This window comes from Chrysemys picta, chromosome 6 (assembly GCF_011386835.1).
Source record: "Chrysemys picta bellii isolate R12L10 chromosome 6, ASM1138683v2, whole genome shotgun sequence".
Taxonomy (NCBI): domain Eukaryota; kingdom Metazoa; phylum Chordata; order Testudines; family Emydidae; genus Chrysemys; species Chrysemys picta.
Window position 1 is genome coordinate 50,570,958 of NC_088796.1, and position 21,694 is coordinate 50,592,651.

A 21,694-nucleotide genomic window follows, 5' to 3' on the forward strand; every position below is an offset into this window, starting at 1 on the left:
ATATTTTCCACTGCAGGTATATGGCACCTAGTACACTCAAGTCAGAGACTTTTGCCAGAATTACCACTAGGCGGTGCACGTGCTGGCCTCATATGCAGAACCAAGGGCATAAAAAGGGGCATAGCCACTGCCGCCTTCTCAGTTTCTTCTTATTGCCTGTGGCAGGAGTTGAAGCTTTGCATAGGTCTTGAGCTTCTGTTAGCCAGCTTTAAGAAAGAGTTTCTCTTATTGTATATAGTTATAGTTGACTTAATGTTAGTTCTAGTATAGTTTAAGAGAGACGAGATAGGTAAGGTGATACTCTTTATTGGACCAACTTCTGTTAGAGGAAGAGACAAGCTTTCGATCTATACAGTTCTTCAAGTCTGGCAAAAGAAATCAGAGAGTCTGATCTGAGTACAAGTTGTGACAGATAATTAAGGATAAGGGGTAACACATATTGTAGGAGATCACTTGAGATGGAGTGGGCAATACGAGTTTGATTGTTATGCAGAAGTGGTTTGAAGTAGGCCATTAAAGATTAGCAGGCAGGTGTATGTTACAGATGGTTGTAATGAGCCATGAAACCAGTGTTACCCCTTATAGACTCATAGACTTTAAGGTCTGAAGGGACCATTATGATCTTCTAGTCTGACCTCCTGCACAACGCAGGCCACAGAATCTCACCCACCCACTCCTGTAACAACCCCCTGACCTATGTTTGAGCTATTGAAGTCCTCAACTTGTGGTTTAGAGACTTCACGGTGCAGAGAATCCTCCAGCAAGTGACCCATGCCCCACGCTGAAGAGGAAGGCGAAAACCCCCCAGTGCCTCTGCCAATCTGCCCTGGAGGAAAATTCCTTCCCGACCCCAAATATGGCAATCAGCTAAACCCTGAGCATGTGGACAAGACTCACCAGCCAGACACCCAAGAAAGAATTCTCTGTAGTAACTCAGATCCCACCCTATCTAGTGTCCCATCACAAGCCATTGGGCATATTTACCGCTAATAGTTAAAGATCAATTAATTGCCAAAAATTATGCTATCATACCATCCCCTCCATAAATTTATCAAGTTTAGTCTTGAAGCCAGATATGTCTTTTGCCTCCACTGCTCCCCTTGAAAGGCTATTCCAGAACTTCACTCCTCTGATGGTTAGAAACCTTCATCTAATTTCAAGTCTAAACTTCCTGATGGCCAGTTTATATCTATTTGTTCTTGTGTCCACATTGGTACTGAGCTTAAATAATTCCTCTCCCTCCCTGGTATTTATCCCTCTGATATATTTATAGAGAGCAATCATATCTCCCCTCAGCCTTCTTTTGGTTAGGCCGAACAAGCCAAGCTCTTTGAGTCTCCTTTCATAAGACAGGTTTTCCATTCCTCGGATCATCCTAGTAGCCCTTCTCTGTACCTGTTTCAGTTTGAATTCATCCTTCTTAAACCTGGGAGACCAGAACTGCACACAATATTCCAGATGAGGTCTCACCAGTGCCTTGTATAATGGTAATTAACTCTACTGGAAATACCTCGCCTGATGCATCCCAAGACCGCATTAGCTTTTTTCACGGCCATATCACATTGGTGGCTCATAGTCATCCTGTGATCAACCAATACTCTGAGGTCCTTCTCCTCCTCTGTTACTTCCAAGTGATGCATCCCCAGTTTATAACAAAAAATCTTGTTATTAATCCCTAAATGCATGACCTTGCACTTTTCACTATTACATTTCATCCTATTACTATTAGTCCAGTTTACAAGGTCATCCAGATCTTCCTGTCGGATATCCCAGTCCCTCTCTCTATTGGGAATACCTCCCAGCTTCATGTCCTCTGCAAACTTTATTAGCACATTCCCACTTTTTGTGCCAAGGTCAGTAATAAAAAGATTAAATAAGATTGGTCCCAAAACCAATCCCTGAGGAACTCCACTAGTAACCTCCTTCCAGCATGACTGTTCACCTTTCAGTATGACCCGTTGTAGTCGCCCCTTTAAAAAAACAAACAAACAAACAAACAAACAAACAAACAAACAAACAAAAAAACCAGTTCCTTATCCACCTTTCAATTTTCATATTGAGCCCCATCTTTTCCAATTTAGCTAATAATTCCCCATGTGGAACCGTATCAAATGCTTTACTGAAATCGAGGTAAATTAGATCCACTGCGTTTCCTTTGTCTAAAAAATCAGTTACCTTCTCAAAGAAGATCAGGTTGGTTTGGCACAATCTACCTTTTGTAAAACCATGTTGTATTTTGTCCTAATTACCATTGACCTCAATGCCCTTAACTACTTTCTCCTTCAAATTTTTTCCCAAGACCTTGCATACTACAGATGTCAAACTAACAGGCCTGTTATTACACGAATTACCCTTTTTTCCTTTCTTAAAAATAGGAGCTACGTTAGCAATTCTCCAGTCATACGGTACAACCCCTGAATTTACAGGTTCATTAAAAATTCTTGCTAATGGCCTTGTAATTTCATGTGCCAGTTCCTTTAATATTCTTGGACGAAGATTATCTGGGCCTCTTGATTTACTCCCAATAAGCTGTTTGAGTTTGGCTTCTACCTCTGATGTGGTAATATCTACCTCTATATTCGCATTCCCATTTGTCATCCTGCCATTATCCCTAAGCTCCTCATTAGCCTCATTAAAGACTGAGGCAAAGTATTTGTTTAGACACTGGGCCATGCCTAAATTATCCTTAACCTCCACTCCATCCTCAGTGTTTAGCGGTCCCACTTCGTCTTTCTTTGTTTTCTTCTTATTTATATGGTTATAGAACCTTTTACTATTGGTTTTAATTCCCTTTGCAAGATCCAACTCTACATGGCTTTTGGCCTTTCTCACGTTATCCCTACATGTTCTGACCTCAATAAGGTAGCTTTCCTTGCTAATCCCTCCCATCTTCCACTCCTTGTAGGCTTTCTGCTTTTTCTTAATCACCTCTCTGAGATGCTTGCTCATCCAGCTTGGTCTAAAACTCCTGCCTATGAGTTTTTTCCCCTTTCTTGGGATGCAGGCTTCTGATAGTTTCTGCAACTTTGATTTTAAGTAAATCCAGGCCTCCTCTGCCTTTAAATCCACAAGTTCTTCAATCCACTTCCCTAACTAATTTCCTTAATTTTTTAAAGTTAGCACTTTTGAAATAAAAAATCCTAGTCACAGATCTATTTTTGTTTATCCTTCCATTTAGTTTGAACTGAATTAGCTCATGATCGCTCGAAACAAGGTTGTCCCCTACAACCATTTCTTTTATGAGGTCATCACTACTCACCAAAACCAAATCTAAAATGGCATCCCCTCTTGTTGGTTCAGCAACTACTTGGTGAAGGAATCCATCAGCTATCTCACCCAGGAAAATCTGAGCCCTATTATTATTACTAGCACTTGTCCTCCAGTCTATATCTGGGAAGTTGAAGTCTCCCATGATCACACAATTCCCATTAGTATTTACTTCATTAAAAACATTAAAGAGGTCTCTATCCATATCCAAATCAGATCCCGGTGGCCTATAGCACACCCCAAGCACTATCCCAGGGGTGGCTCTAGTAGCTTTCTTCCCCAATGTGATTTTTGCCCAGACAGACTCTTATCCATTCCATCACTTCTTATTTCTTTATAGTCTACCTCATCATTGATATACAATGCTACTCCACCACCTTTGCCTTTATTTCTGTTTTTCCTAAACAGCACATACTCTTCAATGCCTGTACTCCAGTCATGACTACTATTCCACCATGTTTCTGTTATCCCTATAATATCTGGTTTCACTTCCTACATCAATAGCTCTAGTTCCTCCATTTTGTTACCTAGGCTCCTTGCATTAGTGTACAAACATCTTAATTTTTGCTCTTTGGCTTCTCTCACATTCTTTACCCGATTAGGCACAGACATTCTACCGCCAGTATCACCTATTAGACTGGTATCTACACTACCCTTCCTCCTTATGTCCATTCTCATGCCCACAGCTGTATCCTTTCTTACTTTGTTTTCTTCCCTCTCAATGTTAAAATCCAGCGTGGAGATTACCTGGACATCTCCCAACCATCTCCCCCAAATTCCTAGTTTAAAGCTCTCTTAATCAGTTGTTCCAGCCTCCAACCCAGAAGTCTATTTCCCTCCCTACTCAGGTGAAGTCCATCCTGAGAGAATAGTCCTCTGTCCATGAATGCTTCCCAGTGGCCATACATCCCAAAGCCCTCCTTATAGCACTACTGCCTGAGCCATCTGTTGATCATCATAATCTTGTCACACCTTTGTTGCCCTTCTCTAGGAACAGGCAGAATTTTTGTCATTCAGAAATCCCCAGAATTTAAACAGTGTACCAGGTGTAGGGTTGTTTTCTCTGTCAGTGACAGGCACAAAAGTTACCTAATTTGCTTAGGTGAGGGACATGTGAAGGACAGATGTCCTATCTATACCTCATTTCTGATGAGGACAAAGAAAGAGGAATTTCTTTCTTAAAGCTCATCTTCTCAAACAGGCAATGTATCCTTGTTCAGAGTCTGAACCTAACCATGAGAGAAAGGAGAGTTCTCCATGAGCAGTGCCCATCCAGCTTCCCAGGCTCCAAAGCTAGATTCAGGTGAGAGATGTCATTCTCTTCCTTTTCTATGGTCTTCTTGAAGTGCTCAAAATCATATGAGACTGATAGACCATTGAAGTCTCACTATTCATCCCACAAAAAGGCACTAAAAATATCCTAGTGCTGAGTCAAGGTCTGGTTGTAAGCACCAACACTCACCGAGACTCTTGACTTTGGTGCTTTCATCTTTATTGGTGAGATCTTCAACCCCGGAACCGTTTTAGCAACTGTGCACTCACCTCCACTCTGTGCCATCGATGCTGCAGGTGTTTCTCATGACAAAAGCTTTGTTGTGTCTCCCTCTGCTGGAGTCACCTTTGCTACATCATCCAACTCCAATCAGAGTTGCCTGAACTATGTGGGTACCACCAATATTGTTTACCACCAGGGACCATCAGTTCATCCTGCATCTTCAGTGTAGCCTGCATCAGTTCCGCCAGCACTGTCAACATCAACTCATCCTTTAGCATTCTACCTGTCTCATCTATTTCCACTGTCACTGTCAGATACTTCATTGATGTTGATATCTTTGGGGCAATGACATTTATTACCAGTGCTGAGACCACCACCAATACTCATAGGAACTTATCCCGCCTTCATTGAGGAAAGTTATATATCCTTTTCTGCAGACTCTGAGCACCTATATCTCCTATATCTCCTCCAAGCGCTTTCAGATCTCTGTATAGATCACACTCTAGGGATACTCAAACTACAAAGCAAGACCAGTTTTCTCATAAAAATACCCTGCTGTGGTGCTCACCACCATGGGCAGTACAAAAATTGGACTACCCCCATTGGCTATTTTAAGAACATAAGAATGGCCATACTGAGTCAGACCAAAGGTTCATCCAGCCCAGTATCCTGGCTACCGACTGTGGCCAAGGCCCTCTGGATCTCTGTCAGCTACACAGTCCAGAAGGAAGTTTCCTTCTCCAGTTCCTGTGGCTACTAGAGAAGATCCTCCTTTAGAACCACAATGTCCCTCCATATTGAAGCCCACAGAGCAGGTGGAAGCAAGAGAGAAACCCTAGGTATCCCCCGCCCTATATTCCTTCCTCTTCTCTGGAGGAGACCATCACTTGTGAGTCAACATCACCTCCCCCTGAAGACTTTAAGGTCTTTGAAGACGCATGAGGGGAATGGCTACTTCTTTGCAGGAGGAATTTGTGCAAGACAATCCAGACAATCTATTAGATATCCTGCAGACTTCAGCCCCAGGAAGGGTTGTCCTTCTCATTAATGAAGCTTGCTAGAACCTGGTAAGACCCTTTGGCAGACATCGGCTTCTGTTGTACCCACTGCCAAACATGTGGGTAGATGATATTATGTTCCCCAACCAGAATATGATTATTTCTTCACACTCCCTGACCCAGATTCTCAGTAGTGGTGGTAGAAAATGAATAATTGAAGTAGTTGCACCCAAAGGCTACCCTGAAGGATAATGAGTTTAAGAGATGGAATTATACAAGAGAAATGCCTATACCACTGTGAGCCTTATCATGCAGTGTCAAATTATACTTTTATTAATTGGTCAGCAATTTCAAAATTTGCAAACAAGTTGCCTGAAGAATATAAAGAATGGTTCTTGGCCATAGTTTCCACAGGACACCTCACTGCCTGGACATCCATCCGGGTCGGCTATTGGCATGTCCAACATAGCTTCATGTTCAGTGGCAACAGACATCTCGATGAGACACTCTTCTTGGTTGCATCCCAAGAAAGCTCCAAAATACAATAGAAGACCTGCTGCTTGAAATAGCACTAAGCTATTTCTCAAAAGACTGATGACCCCATGCACACATTAAAAGAGTCTCACGTGACTCTTCAAAGAAGAAACAGTTCAAACCACAAACCTTATTACTGTATCAGCCGAGACTTCAGGAAGTCTCTAGATGGAGATGTAAGCCTCCTAGGCATTGCCTATCAGCATTGTCTACAGCAGGTCCTTCTCACCAGGCTTTGTCTTCAAAGCAGTTAATCGAGGACAGCATACTTACCATATCTCATCTCCAGTTTTTAGACACCTCTCCCACAGGCGCCGACTTTCCAAAGTGCCGGAGGGTGCTCGACCCCTGACTCTGCCCCAAGCCCTGCCCCCACTCCACCCCTTTCCCCAAGGCCCCACCCCTGCCCCACCTCTTCCTGCACAGTTCTGCTCCCTCCCCTGAGTGCTCTACATCCTCGCTCCTCCCCTGCCCCCCAGAGCCTTCTGAATGCCACGAAACAGCTGACTGGTGGATGGGAGCCATTGGGAGAGAGGTGGAGGCACTGATCTGTGGGGCCCTTCAGTGGGTGAGAGGTGCTTCAGGAGTGGAGGGGAGCTGATGGGGGGCTGCTGGTGGGTGCTCAGTGCCCACCATTTTTTCCCCGTGGGTGCTCCAGCCCCAGAGCACCCATGGAGTCAGCACCTATGCCCCTCCCCCCAGTTTGGAAACCCCTTATCTTTTTTTTTGAGTGCATGGACAGAAATTACTTAAGACATCTGGGTGCTCTATGCTGTGAAGCTGGGCACCCTACAATCTATAGCTGGGTGTCCTCCACTTCCCCAATCTATCTTTCCCATCCCTTTTAAGACCCATCTCAAAAGGCTGTGATAATGCATGAAGTATGGTCTCTTTTAGTCTTGGGAGCAACAGAAAAAGAGCGAAAGTCTTCTATTCCCGCTTCTTCTCAATCTCCCAAAAGGTAGTCTTCAACCCATTCTGGATTTAAGAATATCAAGTTCAGGATGGTTATCCTTGCTTCTATTATTCCTTCCCTGGAGATGAGAGGTTGGTATGCTGCCCTCAATCTGTAGGATGCTTATTTTCATGTGGCAATACATCCTGGTCACAGAAACCATCTTCAATTCATGGTACACGGTACTGCTCTTTGGCCTATTTTCTGCCCCAGGATTGTACACCAAGCATATGGCAGTGGTAGCAGCTCATCTGCACCATTTGTTTCCCTACTTGGACAATTGACTACTTCAGGGAAGATCAAGGTGCCACATCCAGAACAGCATCATGATTATCAGACATCTCTTTTCTCATCTCAGTCTAAAATTGAATGTAGACAACCCAAAGAACACAAAGAATAGATTTCAGGGGATGGATCTAGACTCTATGACCGCTATTGCTTATTTTCTGATGGACAGATTCCAATCCATAATCTATCTGTCTGAAAGTCTCCAATCCAACCCAGGAGACAAGGACAACAGTGCTTGTGTCTTCAGCTGTTAGTACACATGGCCTAGTGTACATATGTGATACGACATGCCAGACTTCATCTCAGATGTCTTCAGGCCTGGCTTGACACAATATATCATCCAAACAGGCACTCTCTGGACATGCTGATTTGCATACCTGCACAAGTGCTTCAGTCTCTGAGTTGGTGGTTGGACCCTCAAAAATTCAGCAAAGGGTGTTCCCTTTCTGCCATCAGAACCAACTATGGGTGCTGGAAACAGAAATATCCACTAATGGTTGGGGGCCCCATCTGGGTCAACTTCAGGCTCCGGCACTTTGTAAACATTAGGAGGTTTCGTTTCACATAAATATATTGGAGCTTCAGTCGATTCGGCGAGCATGTGAGATGTTCATTATCAACATCAACAACCAGGTTCAAGTACTCACCAACAACACTACCACTTTGTTTTATCTGAACAAGGGGGTGTAAGATCGAATCAGTTATTCCAAGAAATGATGCACCTGTGGAACGTCTTCATAAAGAACAATGTCTTGATAAAGGCATTTCACCTTCCCCGGGGAGGAATGCTATTGCAGATTCACTCAACAGAAACTTTGTAGACCATCATGAGTGGCCAATAAACAAGGACAATCTGTACCAGATCTTTCATCAGTGGGATTATTTAGTAATAGATATTTTTGCAACTAACTGAACAATAAATGCAGGAAATTGTGCTGCAGAGCAGATAGCAGCCCTTGTCTTTTGTCAGATGCTTTCCTTTTTCCCTGGTCAAGTCTTCTGCTGAATGCATTTCTTGCCATCCCTCTAAATCTGAGGGTGATCAGGAAGCTAAAAAGAGTCAAGGCAATCTTCATCCTCATAATGCTAGCCTGGCCAAGGCATTGACTCAGTTCAACCTTCCATAACTGTACCTGTGATTGAGGTGACTTACTGAACCCAAACCTACAATCACTTCACCTCATGGCGTGGATGATCTCTGGTTGAGCAGTGAGGAAAAACTTTGCTTCCAAGATATCCAGGCTATTTTGGTGAGCAGCAGAAAGGACACCAGAGCCACTTATGTAGCACAATGGAGAAGTTCTCAGTCTAGGCTGAATCTTATCAGTTGTCATCAAATGGTGCAGAAATTAGATTACCTGCTGCATTTGAAATTATCTGATCTCTCCAGCAGTTCTGTGGGGGTCCATTTAGCCTCCATCTCTGTGATATATCCACCACCAGATGTTTTTTCTGTCTTTTCGCATCCTTTGTATCTAGATTTTTAATGGGACTCATCCACATGTACTCTCCATTGTCTGATCCAGTGCTTTCATGGGATTTGACTATAGTGTCCTCTTTTTAATGGGTTTCCCCCTCTGAACTTTTAGCAACAACTTCCTTATCATTGATATTGATGAAAACAGCATTTTTGGCAGCAGTTACTTGTATGAAGAGGGTCTCGCAGCTGACCCACTTTTCATGATATTTTACAAAGACAAGGGCTCCATTTGCCCACACCCTAAGTTCATGCCTAAAGTTGTATCTGCATTCCACCTTTGAATCAAGACCATTCATGTTCCGATGTTTTTTTTCTTAAACCTCATTCTAGCAAAGCTGAAGAGGTGTTTCGTACTTTGGATGTGTGGAAGGCTCTGTCCTTTTAACTGGACTGCACAAAGTAGTTCAGATCATCTCCCAGACTTTTTGTAGCCTCACTGAAAGGATTAAAGGACAACCGGTGACAGCTCTGCTGTGACTCTTCCCCCTTGGCCAGGGCCCGGGCTTGGGCTAGTGGGGGCCCGCCTGCAGTCAAGATCTCCAGGGCTGGGGTTGGGGGGGGGCCCGCTGCCCGCCTGGCACTCCGGGGCTGCAGGGGAGGGGAGTTGCCACCTGGCACTCCGGGGCTGGAGGCACTCTAGCGGCTCGGGACTGAGCAGGATGGGCTCTGGCAGGGGAAGGGGACAGGAGGGACAGGGCCCTGGGCAGAAGGGGCAGGCTGGGCCAAGGGCTAGCCTCCCCGAGCACATGGTTCACCTGACGCCCAGGCCTGCAGTGGAATGTATATGTGCACAACATGTCTTGAAGAACAATAGATACTGTACTGGTAAATAACCTTTTTCCCCCCAAATAGATTTAACTACTAATTGAACCAAATAATTCAGTTACCCTATTTTATATAAATTCAGTATTGGTGTCTTGATACCCCAGTAATTGGGGAATTATACATATAGTCCCTGATTTAAGAAAACATTCCTTTTCAGAAAAAATGCTTAAGCACATGCTTAAGTTCTTTCCTGAATTGGGGCCAAAATGAATTATTTCTTTTCTGAAATTTTTGATGGACTAAATATTAGACGTAATAATACAGTAATATAATTTTGTTTCACAACTTTCTTAAAAGAATGCAGCATAGACCAAATTCTGCCCTGACTGACAGCCCTTGGGTCTCCATTGTCTACACTTTCCTTGCAGATGTTATAATTCAAGGCAAAATGTAGCCCTATGTTGTTTCCTAACAATATAATAAAGGAAACAGACAAAATCAAAGAAGATGCAATAAAAATATTATCCAGACCTAAAATAACAAAACTATGACTGCATAGATCTCTGCTGAACAGATCACTGAAATAAACACCTTAGTGAGGCATGTAATGGAGTTTTAACCAAAGGAGTTGTCATTATAGAAAGTAGACTATTATTTAACATGAAATCTTTTAAACTGACAAAGTTAGCAACTTTGGCGAAGGTTATTAAGCAATTATTAATAAACAATAAGCTCTCAATCAATGTTGTTGGTAGGTAATGTAGTACAGCAAGGTTTAGGCCATATCTACACTACAAAGTTATGTCGACTTTATGTAAGTCGCCATTGAGCCTCCAATTTAAGCAAGTCAATCTTGCATGTTCACACTACACTCATTGTGTTGGCGGAGTGCATCCTCACAAGCAGAGCTTGCATCGACGCACAGAGAACTGCACTGTGGGTAGCTATGTAGCATGTAGCCAAATAGAATTTTGGGTTGGGCTTGCAGTGCCTTATGGGACCAAAACGTTAACGTGGGTGGTTATAGGAACATAGCGTTAGCCTCCCATGCTGCACTTACCTCCCTCCCTTCTTTCTTCCCTTCCTGAAATCAGTGGCAAACAAACCAAGCCTTTTTTGCGCCTTTTAGCACTCAGCTGTACACTGTTGTTGTGAGTATTACAAACACCTCACACCTTATCCTGCAGTATTTACACAGCCAATACAGGAGCTGCTGCGTGGAACAATGTGATGCCACGCAAGCAGCCCTGCTGGAAGACATAGAGCGGAGCAATTCTCAGTTGCTGGTGACAGTCATGCATCACCTTGACACGGTTGAACGCCGTTTCCAGGCCCAGGAAACAAGCACTGACTGGTGGGACCACATTGTTATGCAGCTATGGGATGACGAGCATGGCTGCAGAAATTTCGAATGAGTAAGGCCACTTTCCAGGAACTGTGTGAAGAGCTCTCCCCAGCTCTGAAATGCAGCAATACTGAAATGAGAGCTGCTCTGACAGTGGAGAAGTGAGTGGCAATAGCGCTGTGGAATCTTGCAACACCAGACTGTTACCGGTCAGTGGCGCATCAATTTGGAGTTGGTAAATCTACCGTGGGATCTGTTGTGATCCAAGTTTTCAGGGCCATTAACAGACTTCTGCTAAGAAGGGTAGTGACTCTGGACAACATGCAGGACATAGTGGATGGTTTTGCCGTGATGGGGTTCCAGCCATTTCACTGACATCAACGTGGGATGGTCGGGAAAGGTGCATGATGCATGCATCTTTAGGAACTGTGGTCTGTTCAGAAAGTTGCAAGCAGGGACTTTCCTTCCAGACTGTAAAATAACCATTGGTGATTTTGAAATGCCAATTGTGATCCTGGGAGACCCAGCCTACCCCTTGCTCCCATGACTCATGAAGCTGTACACTGGCAGCCTGGACAGCAGTAAGAACCGGTTCAACCATAGGCTGAGCAAGTGCAGAATGTGGTGGTGGAATGTGCCTTTGGACATTTAAAAGATTGCTGGCACTGTTTACTTACTAGGTTAGACCTCAGTGAAAGCAATATCCATAATGTTATTGCTGCCTGCTGTGTGCACCATAATATCTGTGAAACAAATGGAGAAAAGTTTCCGCCGGGGTGGGGAGTTGAGGCAGATTGCCTGGTAGCCAGTTTTGAGCAGCGAGACACCAGGGCAATAAGAAGAGCACATTGAGGGGTTCTGCGTCTCTGTGAGGCTTTGAAAACCAGTTTCAGCAATGAGCCAGAGTAATGTCTTATTTGTGTTGTTCCTTACCAAACTGTCCTCTCCATTGCATTTTCTCCCCTGTAAACTCCACCCCACCAACCACCGTGTGTGGAATGAATAAAGAGCCTTTTCTCCTCAATCCTTTAAGTTTTGTTATGCACACAAACACACAGAGACAGCAGAGGAAAGTAAGATAACATGGGGCAAAAGGGCTGATAACAAGGAAAGCTTGCTTACAGATGCACTGCAATAACAATTAAGGTGTGGGAATGGGCGCCTTCTGGTCCTTGTACCCCTCCCCTGGTTTGAGTGCAAGATATACCGAACATTCCGCCATTGTCACCCCCACCTCATGTGATGTTTGGGGGAGGAGGATGTAGAACTGGGCAATGATGGCAGCAGGTTCAGCATAGGCTGCAGAGAGACTCTAGCATCCAGCTGCCTTTCTTGAACCTCAACCAGACGCCTCAACATGTCTGATTGCTTCTTCATAATCCTGAGCATCTCTTCCTGCGTGGCATGCTCTTGTTCCCTGCATGCTCTCCTGTCCTCCCTGTCCATGTCCAGGTTCTCGGACAGTGTAATCCTCCATGTTCTGAGCTCCATCTTGTCACTCTCAGAGGTGCGCATTAACTCATTGAACATGTCCTCATGAATCTTCTTTTTCCGCCTTCTAGTCTGGGAAAGTCTCTGTCCTGGTGTGGAGAATGCACCAATGGACAAGGTTTCAGCTGCAAGGAATGCAAAGCACAAGGGTAACATTAATAATGCATACATTGTTTCTGGTGCAAGGTTAATTTTTTTTATTAAAAAAAACCCTCAATACACTTCACTGCAAGCCACAACATAATCACAACTGCTGGCTATTGCAAGAGTCGATTTGCTGCTCCAGCCATGGTGAGTAAGGCCATGAGGCATGGGCGAGAAGTCTTGTGCTCCTGTTTTTGTGAAGACATCCTTGGGATCAAAGGTTGGAACTTGAGAAAAGCCCCCTTTCTCCTAGCAACCTGGATGGTGCTTGAAGTCAGGCACCAGTGGAAAGTCCCCCCGAATAGTTTGTTTTTTACAAAAGCGACACCGGATTGGGGGAGGGGGAAGGGAGACAAAGAGGATGGCGGCACACCCCCCCCCTTTTTTTATCAATGTTGCTTGCAATTCACGGTGATCCCTTCCAACCACAACCATGGCATGTTTAGGAAAGCTTGGTTGTGTGATCCAGATTTCACCAAACGGGTCATATTACTTGTTGAATTGTTTGCGGTTTAAGGGCTAGCATTGAAAACTGCTCCCGTTTCCCCTAGGTGACTCTATGCGATATCACTCTCCTGAGGGTAACAGAGGCGGAAAGGAGCAGATGTTGCAAACATCTGGTACAGACCTGGTCCTTATGCTGTGTACTGCAATGATGCCGACAGAGTTAATACTGGAGTGGTGTGGGAAATTGTCCCACTGTGGTGGATGAAATAAGGCAGCCTATCCTAGAAACCTCCATGAAAGCTTCCTAGAGATCTCCATGGAGGATTCCCAAGCCATCCCCATGCACATAAACAGTCTTTTTTGGAGAGCACCTCTGCGTAGCTGGAGTGGCCACCGATACCCACTACACCTACTTTTTTGTTCAGATTAAACATAAAAAATAATAGCATGTCCAGTCTGATTGGAAATGTGTACTCACCAGAGGTGCCTTCCCTGACATCACGCTCCCCCGCCAACTGGTCCTGTGAAGGGATGGGCTCCAGGTTTAAATAGTTGTTGGCTGTTGTGGAAAATGGATCTCTGTTTGCCTGCCTCCCATTCTCCTCCTTCTTTTCCTCATCAACCATGTCCTCCTCGTTGCTTGAGGTCGCCTGGGGCTTCTGGAAGGTATCTATGGAGCATTTTGGAGTAGTGGTGTGATCGCTGCCGAGAATTGCATGCAGCTCCTCATAAAAGCGGCATGTCTGTGGGGCAGAACCAGAATGACTCTTCACCTCCCTTTTCTTCTGGTACGCTTGACACAGCTCCTTTATTTTCATGCAGCACTGCTGCATGTTCCTGGTATAGCCCTTCTCCCCCATGCCCCGCGTGATCTTGGCATAGATGTCAGCATTTCTTCTGTTGGATCAGGGCTCTTCCTGCACAGACTCTTCTTCCCACACAACAATAAGATCCATCACCTCCTATGTACTCCATGCTGGAGCATATTTGCGTCCTGGAGTCTCCATGAGCAGTTGTGCTGGCAAGCTCTCCAAAATTCCAAAGTTTCCGGGGCTTTAACAGGAAAGTGGTTGATTCCTGTGTACCTGGCTGACATGCAGTGGAGTTCAAAGTGCTCTCCAGAGCAGCCACAGTGGAGCACTGTGGGACACCTCCTGGAGGCCAATTCATTCAAATTACACAACACAGTGTCTACACTATTCCCATGTCGACCTGTGGATGTCAAATCAAGCGCTATGCCTCTTGCGGACACGGAGTACAGAAGTCAACTTTACAGGCCACTTAGGTCGGCAGAAGGGACTCAGTAGTGTAGACACATACATTTTTAGATCGACTTAATGTGGCTTATGTCAACCTAAGTTTGTAGTGTAGACCAGGCCTTAGATTTAAGGTCTACTCTGTAGCTTTCAAAATAAAAATGGTTCTGGAATGATTCCCAGCCAAAATGAGCCACAGAATCTCAGACATCAGAAGCAGAAGAGGATTAGGAATCTTTGTTGCTAATTAGCATTCTGTGGAATTCTACAGTGGGTTCTGTCCATGTAGAATGCAGGTTCTTGATATGAGTAGCCTGGGTTCTATATTAAAGGTGAATGGTTGCAGTCTATTCCATTTTATATATTGTTTAGTGTATACATTTCCTGTATCTCACATCAGAGAGAACTCCTCAAACAATTAAGTCCCTTAATACCAATTTCACACCTCAGCAGTGTAGTAGTGTATGTCAGCCAATGTTTTAGCTCATTCTTTAATTATATTTTGTTACTAAATCATTGTTAGGAATTATATTAGATCATCATTGTTCAATTCTCAACTGAAATCTTTATAGAGCTCTATTTACGTACATTATAGGCTGGACATTAACATACATTTCATAATGTGGAAGATTTGTATCATCACAACATACTCTTAGAATACATAAATATAGTATTTATTATGTACAGTTGACCAAATTCTTCTCTCTTATACCAGGATAGCCCCATTGGGATTGTAGAATCTGGCACAAAGTGTAGAATGAACTATACACAAAATAGCTGCTGTCCTAGATGGATATAATATATTATTCCTATTATACACTACACATTAAAATAGTAAAGTATGGGTTATTCTTATATAATGCCAGAAAATGAGATGTTGCAGAGTGTAGCAGTGTGGCCTCTGATTGCCTGTTGAGCACCCTTCATGGACAGACGTTGCTGTGCTGCATCCTGCTTGTCAGGCTGTCCTATCTCTTCAGGTGTCCTTCCAAAACGCACAATTCACAAAGCACTCCAAACAATTCCCAGAAGGGATCCCACTTACTTAGGCCTCAGGTGCCACCAGCCTAGTTCATTTTTTCCCAGTAGTCCAATACAAAGTATTTCAAAACAAAACACAGACTCATGCAGCTTTCACCCCAGTTTCAGCTGGGCACATCCTCCTCCTTCTTGAGGGTCTGTCTGTCAGTCTCTTGCCTGCTTCCTGTGCAGGGTCTCTCCCATGTAAGATGACCAGATGTCCCAATTTTATAGGGACAGTCCCGATATTTGGGGCTTTGTCTTATATAGGCGCCTATTACCCTCCCTCCCCCACTCCCAACTTTTCACACTTGCTGCCTGGTCACCCTACTCCCAGGCCTCCCTGCCTGGAGAGCTTTCTTCTGCATTGTGCACTTTCCCCCTGCTGACTCAGGGCCCTGCAGGAGTCTTCTTGTTCCCAGCAGTGTATCTGCAGACTTAGCTTCAGTTTCCTCATCTTGCCACCTTCCCCGACAGCCAACTGCGACCAGACATCGTCACCACCAACGAGGACCGGAAGAAGATCATCATGGTGGACGTCACAGTGCACTTCGAAAACAGGACCCCGGATTTCCACGACGCCCGATCTCGAAAGGTGGAGAAATACGCCCCTCTGGCCGACACCCTGAGAGCTAGGGGCTACGAAGTCCAAACACATGCGCTGATCGTCGGAGCCCTGGGCGAATGGGACCCAGTAACAAGCAAGCGCTGAGAAAATGTAGAGTCGGTCAACACTACACTTGGCTGATGTGGCAACTCATGGTGTCAGACTCTGTCAGGTGGACGAGGGACATCTACATAGAACACATCACCGGACATCAGCAATACCAGGAGGGATGAGCTGGAGTGCTGATGAGAAGCGCAGTTGGAGAAGTAACTCAGATACTTTCCTGATGGACTGTTTTTTTCTCTAAATGGACAACCTATCCTAAATTCTCAATTACTCAGGGACAGTCTTCACTCATTGATATATTTTGCTTTCTGCCACCAACTCTCTGTATAACTTTTTTCATGAGTAATGTACCCGAATGCATCCAATATACCTAAATATCTAAACTGTATTCTTAAATTCATTCACCTAAATTTGGGTTATTGCTGATTATGCACTATATGTATCTTATGACTTTAAAAACAAACTTTGTATTTGTGGATAATCCAAGCACTATACCCAGATGTACAGACACTCTTTTCTCAACCTATGTATTATATAATATTTTTAACATTAGCTTTAATAAAACTTTTAAATCTGTTAAATTTCTATTTTTGCAGTGCTTGCAACACCTATGGATTTGGGAGCCAGAAAACTGAAGGACTTGCACTGGTAGATCCAGCCTGTAGTATAGACGTACCCTTTGTCAGAGGTCTGGAAAGTGTAAGGAAAGGGAATAAAAAATACCCAGCCTTAGAGTGGTGGCAGTGGTAGGAATACAAAGTACTAACCTGTTATTTCCTTAACATAAGTTTTCTGCATAAGAAAGAGACCATTAACAAGTGATAAGTAGTTATCTAGGATCAATTCATTACTCATCTGCTAAGATTCCAAAAAGCAGACTTAATATGAATCCAATTTGGCTGTACAAATTCAATTTCCAAGTCAATGCTGTTTTTTATTTCTTCTTGGGTATGGTCCATTTATCATCTAAAGAGAAATTTTCTCCACTGTCCAAACGCTTTTTCTGCATATCTGCCTACTGGTGTAGACAATTTCATTTTAAAACTTATAGTACAGGGTTTGTGTTGTAAGAGTAGCAGTTTTCCCAAGTCTGTTGTAGAATGCAATAGAGAAGCATTATTTGTAGCTGTGTAGATATTTTTTATTTTTCGTGTGGGCACACATCATTCTGCCAGCTTACCATTATGGACATTAATTTACTCAATGGAGTAATGAGCTCTGCAGTGCTGTTCAGTTTTGTATTAGTAGGCAGTTTTGTGATTTTATATATAATGACTTACTAAAGATATTTTTCTCACACTTGATATGTGAATCCTATGATTTAAACTATCCATACCATGCTTATGTTCCCCTGGATAGTCTGCTTAAGGACATGCAAAATCATGACAGGGCTGTTTTTAAAAATGACACTTTAGCACTTGATGGTTTTCATTAAGTTTTTATTTACAGGCTTTGTTACAGTTATGTCATTGGTACCTGTGAAGTTGCCTGGTATTTTCCGAGTCCTTTACCTCTATCCAGAGGAATATTGTTGCTGAGCCTTCTCAAAGAAGTTGCACTGTCAGCTTACAGAAGGAATACTATAAAGCAAAATATAAAAGAGACTAAATTTTAACTTTCATACTTGTTAAATGGGGCTTAAATAGGTTTAAATTGTAAATATTGGTATAATGTACTTTTTATATAATGGATCTGATCTTACTACCATCATTGAAACAAAATGTATGACTTCACAGAGGGAAGCATCAGGCTCTACGTGCATATTATTAGGATTACGGTATATCTTTATATGTTTGATCCATTATAACCTTGCTATTCTCTGCGCTTTTCATAAACTTCTTCCAGACATTCTAATCATCTCTCAGAAATGAGCTACTTTATGTACAAACTGTGTGCTTAAAAAAGAGCCTTTTTCATTGAAAAATAGAAGGAAATAGCTTCAGATCTTAAAGCTGTTTCACTGTTGTTTAGATCTCTTGATATTTGAAAATAATGTTTACACATTTAATGGGCTGTAAATTATGGAAATAATGGTGACCACTGTACTAACATAGTGACCTCTGTACTAACATTCATGGTGTTTTAAAGCAGCAGTTCTAGAATCTGTGTCAGTGGACAGGACAATTCCTGAAAGCACCTCGACTGTCGAGACACCTGAGCTTTCCCCATGTCGATCCCCCTCAACTCCACGACATCTCCGCTACCGTCAGCCAGGAGGTAAGAAACATTGCCTTGGAAGGAGACCAAGTTATGTATTTCCAATTCCTTTTTAATCTCCTACAAAGATTATTTTCTAAATAATGTGGTTAGTTTGTGTCTCTGCTTATTTCTCAGATGTAAAAAAGCAGGCAAAATGTGAATAACAGTATTCTAGTTAATTGGCATATTAATAACAAGAGAATGAAAAGCATTCTGGGAGTTAGGAAGTGCTGAAATGATCTGTAATATCTGGAACAGGATGTACCTTAGTTCAGGAATAATATTGACTCAATCCTATTCTTATATGAATTCTCAAGATCTTAACAGATTTGCAGGAGCTATTATGGGGGCACATTTTGGGTACCATATGTGATGATTAGATACACAACTCCCATTACTGTTAATGGGAAACGACTGTGTCTGTTCCTCCATGTGTGGCACTGAACATTTACAGATGGTATCAGATTATTCATTCCAGTATTGAGTAAATCATTCAACTGAAGAGGAAAAGCAAGAGGTGGATCTTCTAATAGCTCTCACATGGCTCTTTCGAATTACTAACAGAACTACTTGCTGTATCCATAAATATTTAGAATGTTGCCCTTTCTTGAAATCTAGATTGTAAGCAAACTATTTTGTTTGGGGGGGAAAATACCACAAATATTAATTTTAAGCCAACACCAAACTTTACTTATTGGCATGGTTTATGGTTATGTGTCAGAATTTTTGGTTTGAAAACTCTGGAAATGCAAAGCAAAACCATTTGAATGGAAATCAGAGGAGATATTCACAAAACTTCTTGCAAAGTGATACCAGTAAGTTTTGCAAAGCTCTGCTAATTTTAGTTAACAACCAGGGAGAAATCTTAAATCTTGTTCAAAATAATATCAATTTTTACTTTGCTTGGGCTGGCTAATGAAAATGAAGTGATTGAGAAGTAAATTAACCATACTTCTATTACTTTGGCACCATTATTTTTAAGCAGTTGTATCATAACTTTCATTTTTGTTTGGTTAATCTTTTTTCTTCATATTGGCACCACCATACACTTTGTTAAACAGTATTATTTATTATTGTGATCTGGTGATAAAAATCAAATGACAAATATATTTTTAATATTTTGCCCCTTTTCATTGAGAACATAAAATATGTACATAAGTAGGCATGCTTATGAAAAAAAGTATTGTATATTCACTCTTTACCGTGTGTGCTGGGGGAGTGGAGAATATGAACATTGATATACTTTTTAAAAAAAGCTAAAACCAAATACAAGTTGTTGACCTTTATTTGTCTGTTCCTTACAGTACAGACTGCTGACAACAGCCACTGTTCTGTTTCTCCTGCTTCTGCATTTGCTATTGCTACAGCTGCAGCAGGGCATGGGAGTCCACCAGGTGAGAACAATTTAGTGCAAGAAAAATGTAGATGGGTCTCAACAGGTAAAGCTGTCCTACAAGCATGTTCATCCCAGTTTTAAATAGTCACTGGTTTGTTCCTTTAATCTCCTGGGTATTTGATTCCCTGGAATAATCAGGCTTCCATTCTGAATGGAGATTCCATTGGGATCTATAGATGATCAGGACATACTAGATACGCTTGACAGTACTGAAGAAGGTGGATGGAACAGATCTAGTTTTCCATCCCTGTGTGTAGGATTTATTTGTCTAACTAACTGACTAACTGTACGTAGGTCTGTAGATTTCCCAAGAAAGACTCTTTGGTCTAATGAGTAGATGAGATATTGAAATTCAGGGACTCCTAGGTTCTGTTCCTAAATTCACTGTTGTCTTACTCTGTGCCCTTGGGCATATCACTTAACTTCTCTGAACTAAATTTTACACTTCATAATGTTAGCATAAATCCAGAGTTGATCCACTGAAATCAATGCAGTTACTCTGGATAAACGCTGGTGTAACCAAGAGCGAGTTTGTCTAAGTTTTGTGGTTTATCCAGCTGTAAAGTAATATCTGCTTCCTTTGCAGAGTGGTGACATATACTGTTTGTAAACCACTTTGAAATCCTGGGCTTAAAAGCAATAATACAAAGCCCATTGAAATCAGTGACATTGTTTCCACCGATTGCAGTAAGCTTTTGATCAGGTACTAATGTGTAAAGTTGTGATGGTTTGTTTGATCGGAGTTATTTGTTCAAAGTCCTCACACACTGAAGACAGAACACACTTCACACTAAATTAATTTCTGTGATGAACATTGATTGGCTACTCTACATTATCACCAGGTAATCTCCTTTTGTGATTTTGGAAGACCATAATCTGTCTATATTCAGTTTCACGATCATTATGAGCCTGACAGAGACAGATGCTGGATACCAGCAAGTTCTTTGGAAATACAAGAGTTCTCTGCCTGTCAGAACCAGCTCCTACATTTGTGCTGGTCAAAGGAACATATTTTAAAAAAAATTAATCCCAACATGTAGAAAAAATGTTCTCAAAATACAAACATATCACACTAAAAACAATTATAGCTAAAGCTCCCAATACAGCCAGTTGATTTGAAACAAATATAGATTTGTTAGTTTTGGCTCTGCATTATAAAAGCACATAAAGAAAACATAAGAAAGTAAAATGTAAAAGCATACAATAAAATGTGGGCATTTCAGATTATTCAGACTCTGTATATTGGAAAGAAGAAAATACTTTGCGTGTGTCAGGCTAATTAAATACTATTTTGTGGTGTTTACTTCAGTTCCAAAAGAGGACCAGTTGTTTTCTTTTTTAAAGAAAAGGTAATGCAGCAAAACTGACAAGAAAAGAGTAAATCAGGGAATCTGTAGGGAAAGAGCAGGAGATTGGAGGTTTCTGTCGCGAGGTGAGCAAGTACATTAGACTTCCAGAGTTTGAAAACTTTGAAAGCAAAGCTTAAACCCCTGAGTCAACTTTATGTGTAACTTGTATGATTGTTGGCAAAAACATGCTGGCAGGAATTAAATAATCACAATAGCATGGTGTGATGGGTTCCCTGGGGTACTGCTGGAACTGGGGTACCGCTGAGCCCTCTGTCTCACCAACCTGGGCTCCCTCTCACACTGTGATGCTGTGACAAGCTGCAAACCCGTCCAGGTATTTCACGTACACAGCCATCCACAGGCAGGGACACAACCAGATGAGTTACCTGAATGCTTCTTCTAGCCATTTATGAACCAACAATAGAGAGGCTCCAGCCAGTTCCCCAGGCTAGGACCTCAGAGCTGTACCATCTTGCCCTGGTCAGAAGCCTGACCAGATTAAGTTTATTACCCAGTCCACCCGTCCCTCAATGTGGAGAGGACATGCCCTAGCTCTCATTCCTGAGTAAATTTCCCTTGCACTTCAAGCTAA

General features: G+C 42.5%; 1 protein-coding gene across 6 annotated transcripts in view; it reads left to right on the plus strand.

Annotated features, from left to right (window-relative positions):
* The window catches only part of RASGRF2 (Ras protein specific guanine nucleotide releasing factor 2), a 197,148-nt gene that overhangs the window by 96,949 nt on the left and 78,505 nt on the right, over positions 1–21,694 (plus strand). For 2 of the 6 annotated variants that reach the window (XM_042855878.2, XM_005288182.4), the window contains exons 16-17: positions 18,247–18,375; positions 19,662–19,751. In XM_042855878.2, the coding sequence (XP_042711812.2) occupies positions 18,247–18,375; positions 19,662–19,751 (219 nt within the window). The remainder of the gene's footprint in view (positions 1–18,246; positions 18,376–19,661; positions 19,752–21,694) is intronic. The other 4 variants (XM_005288183.4, XM_042855877.2, XM_042855879.2 and 1 more) reach the window with 3 other exon arrangements.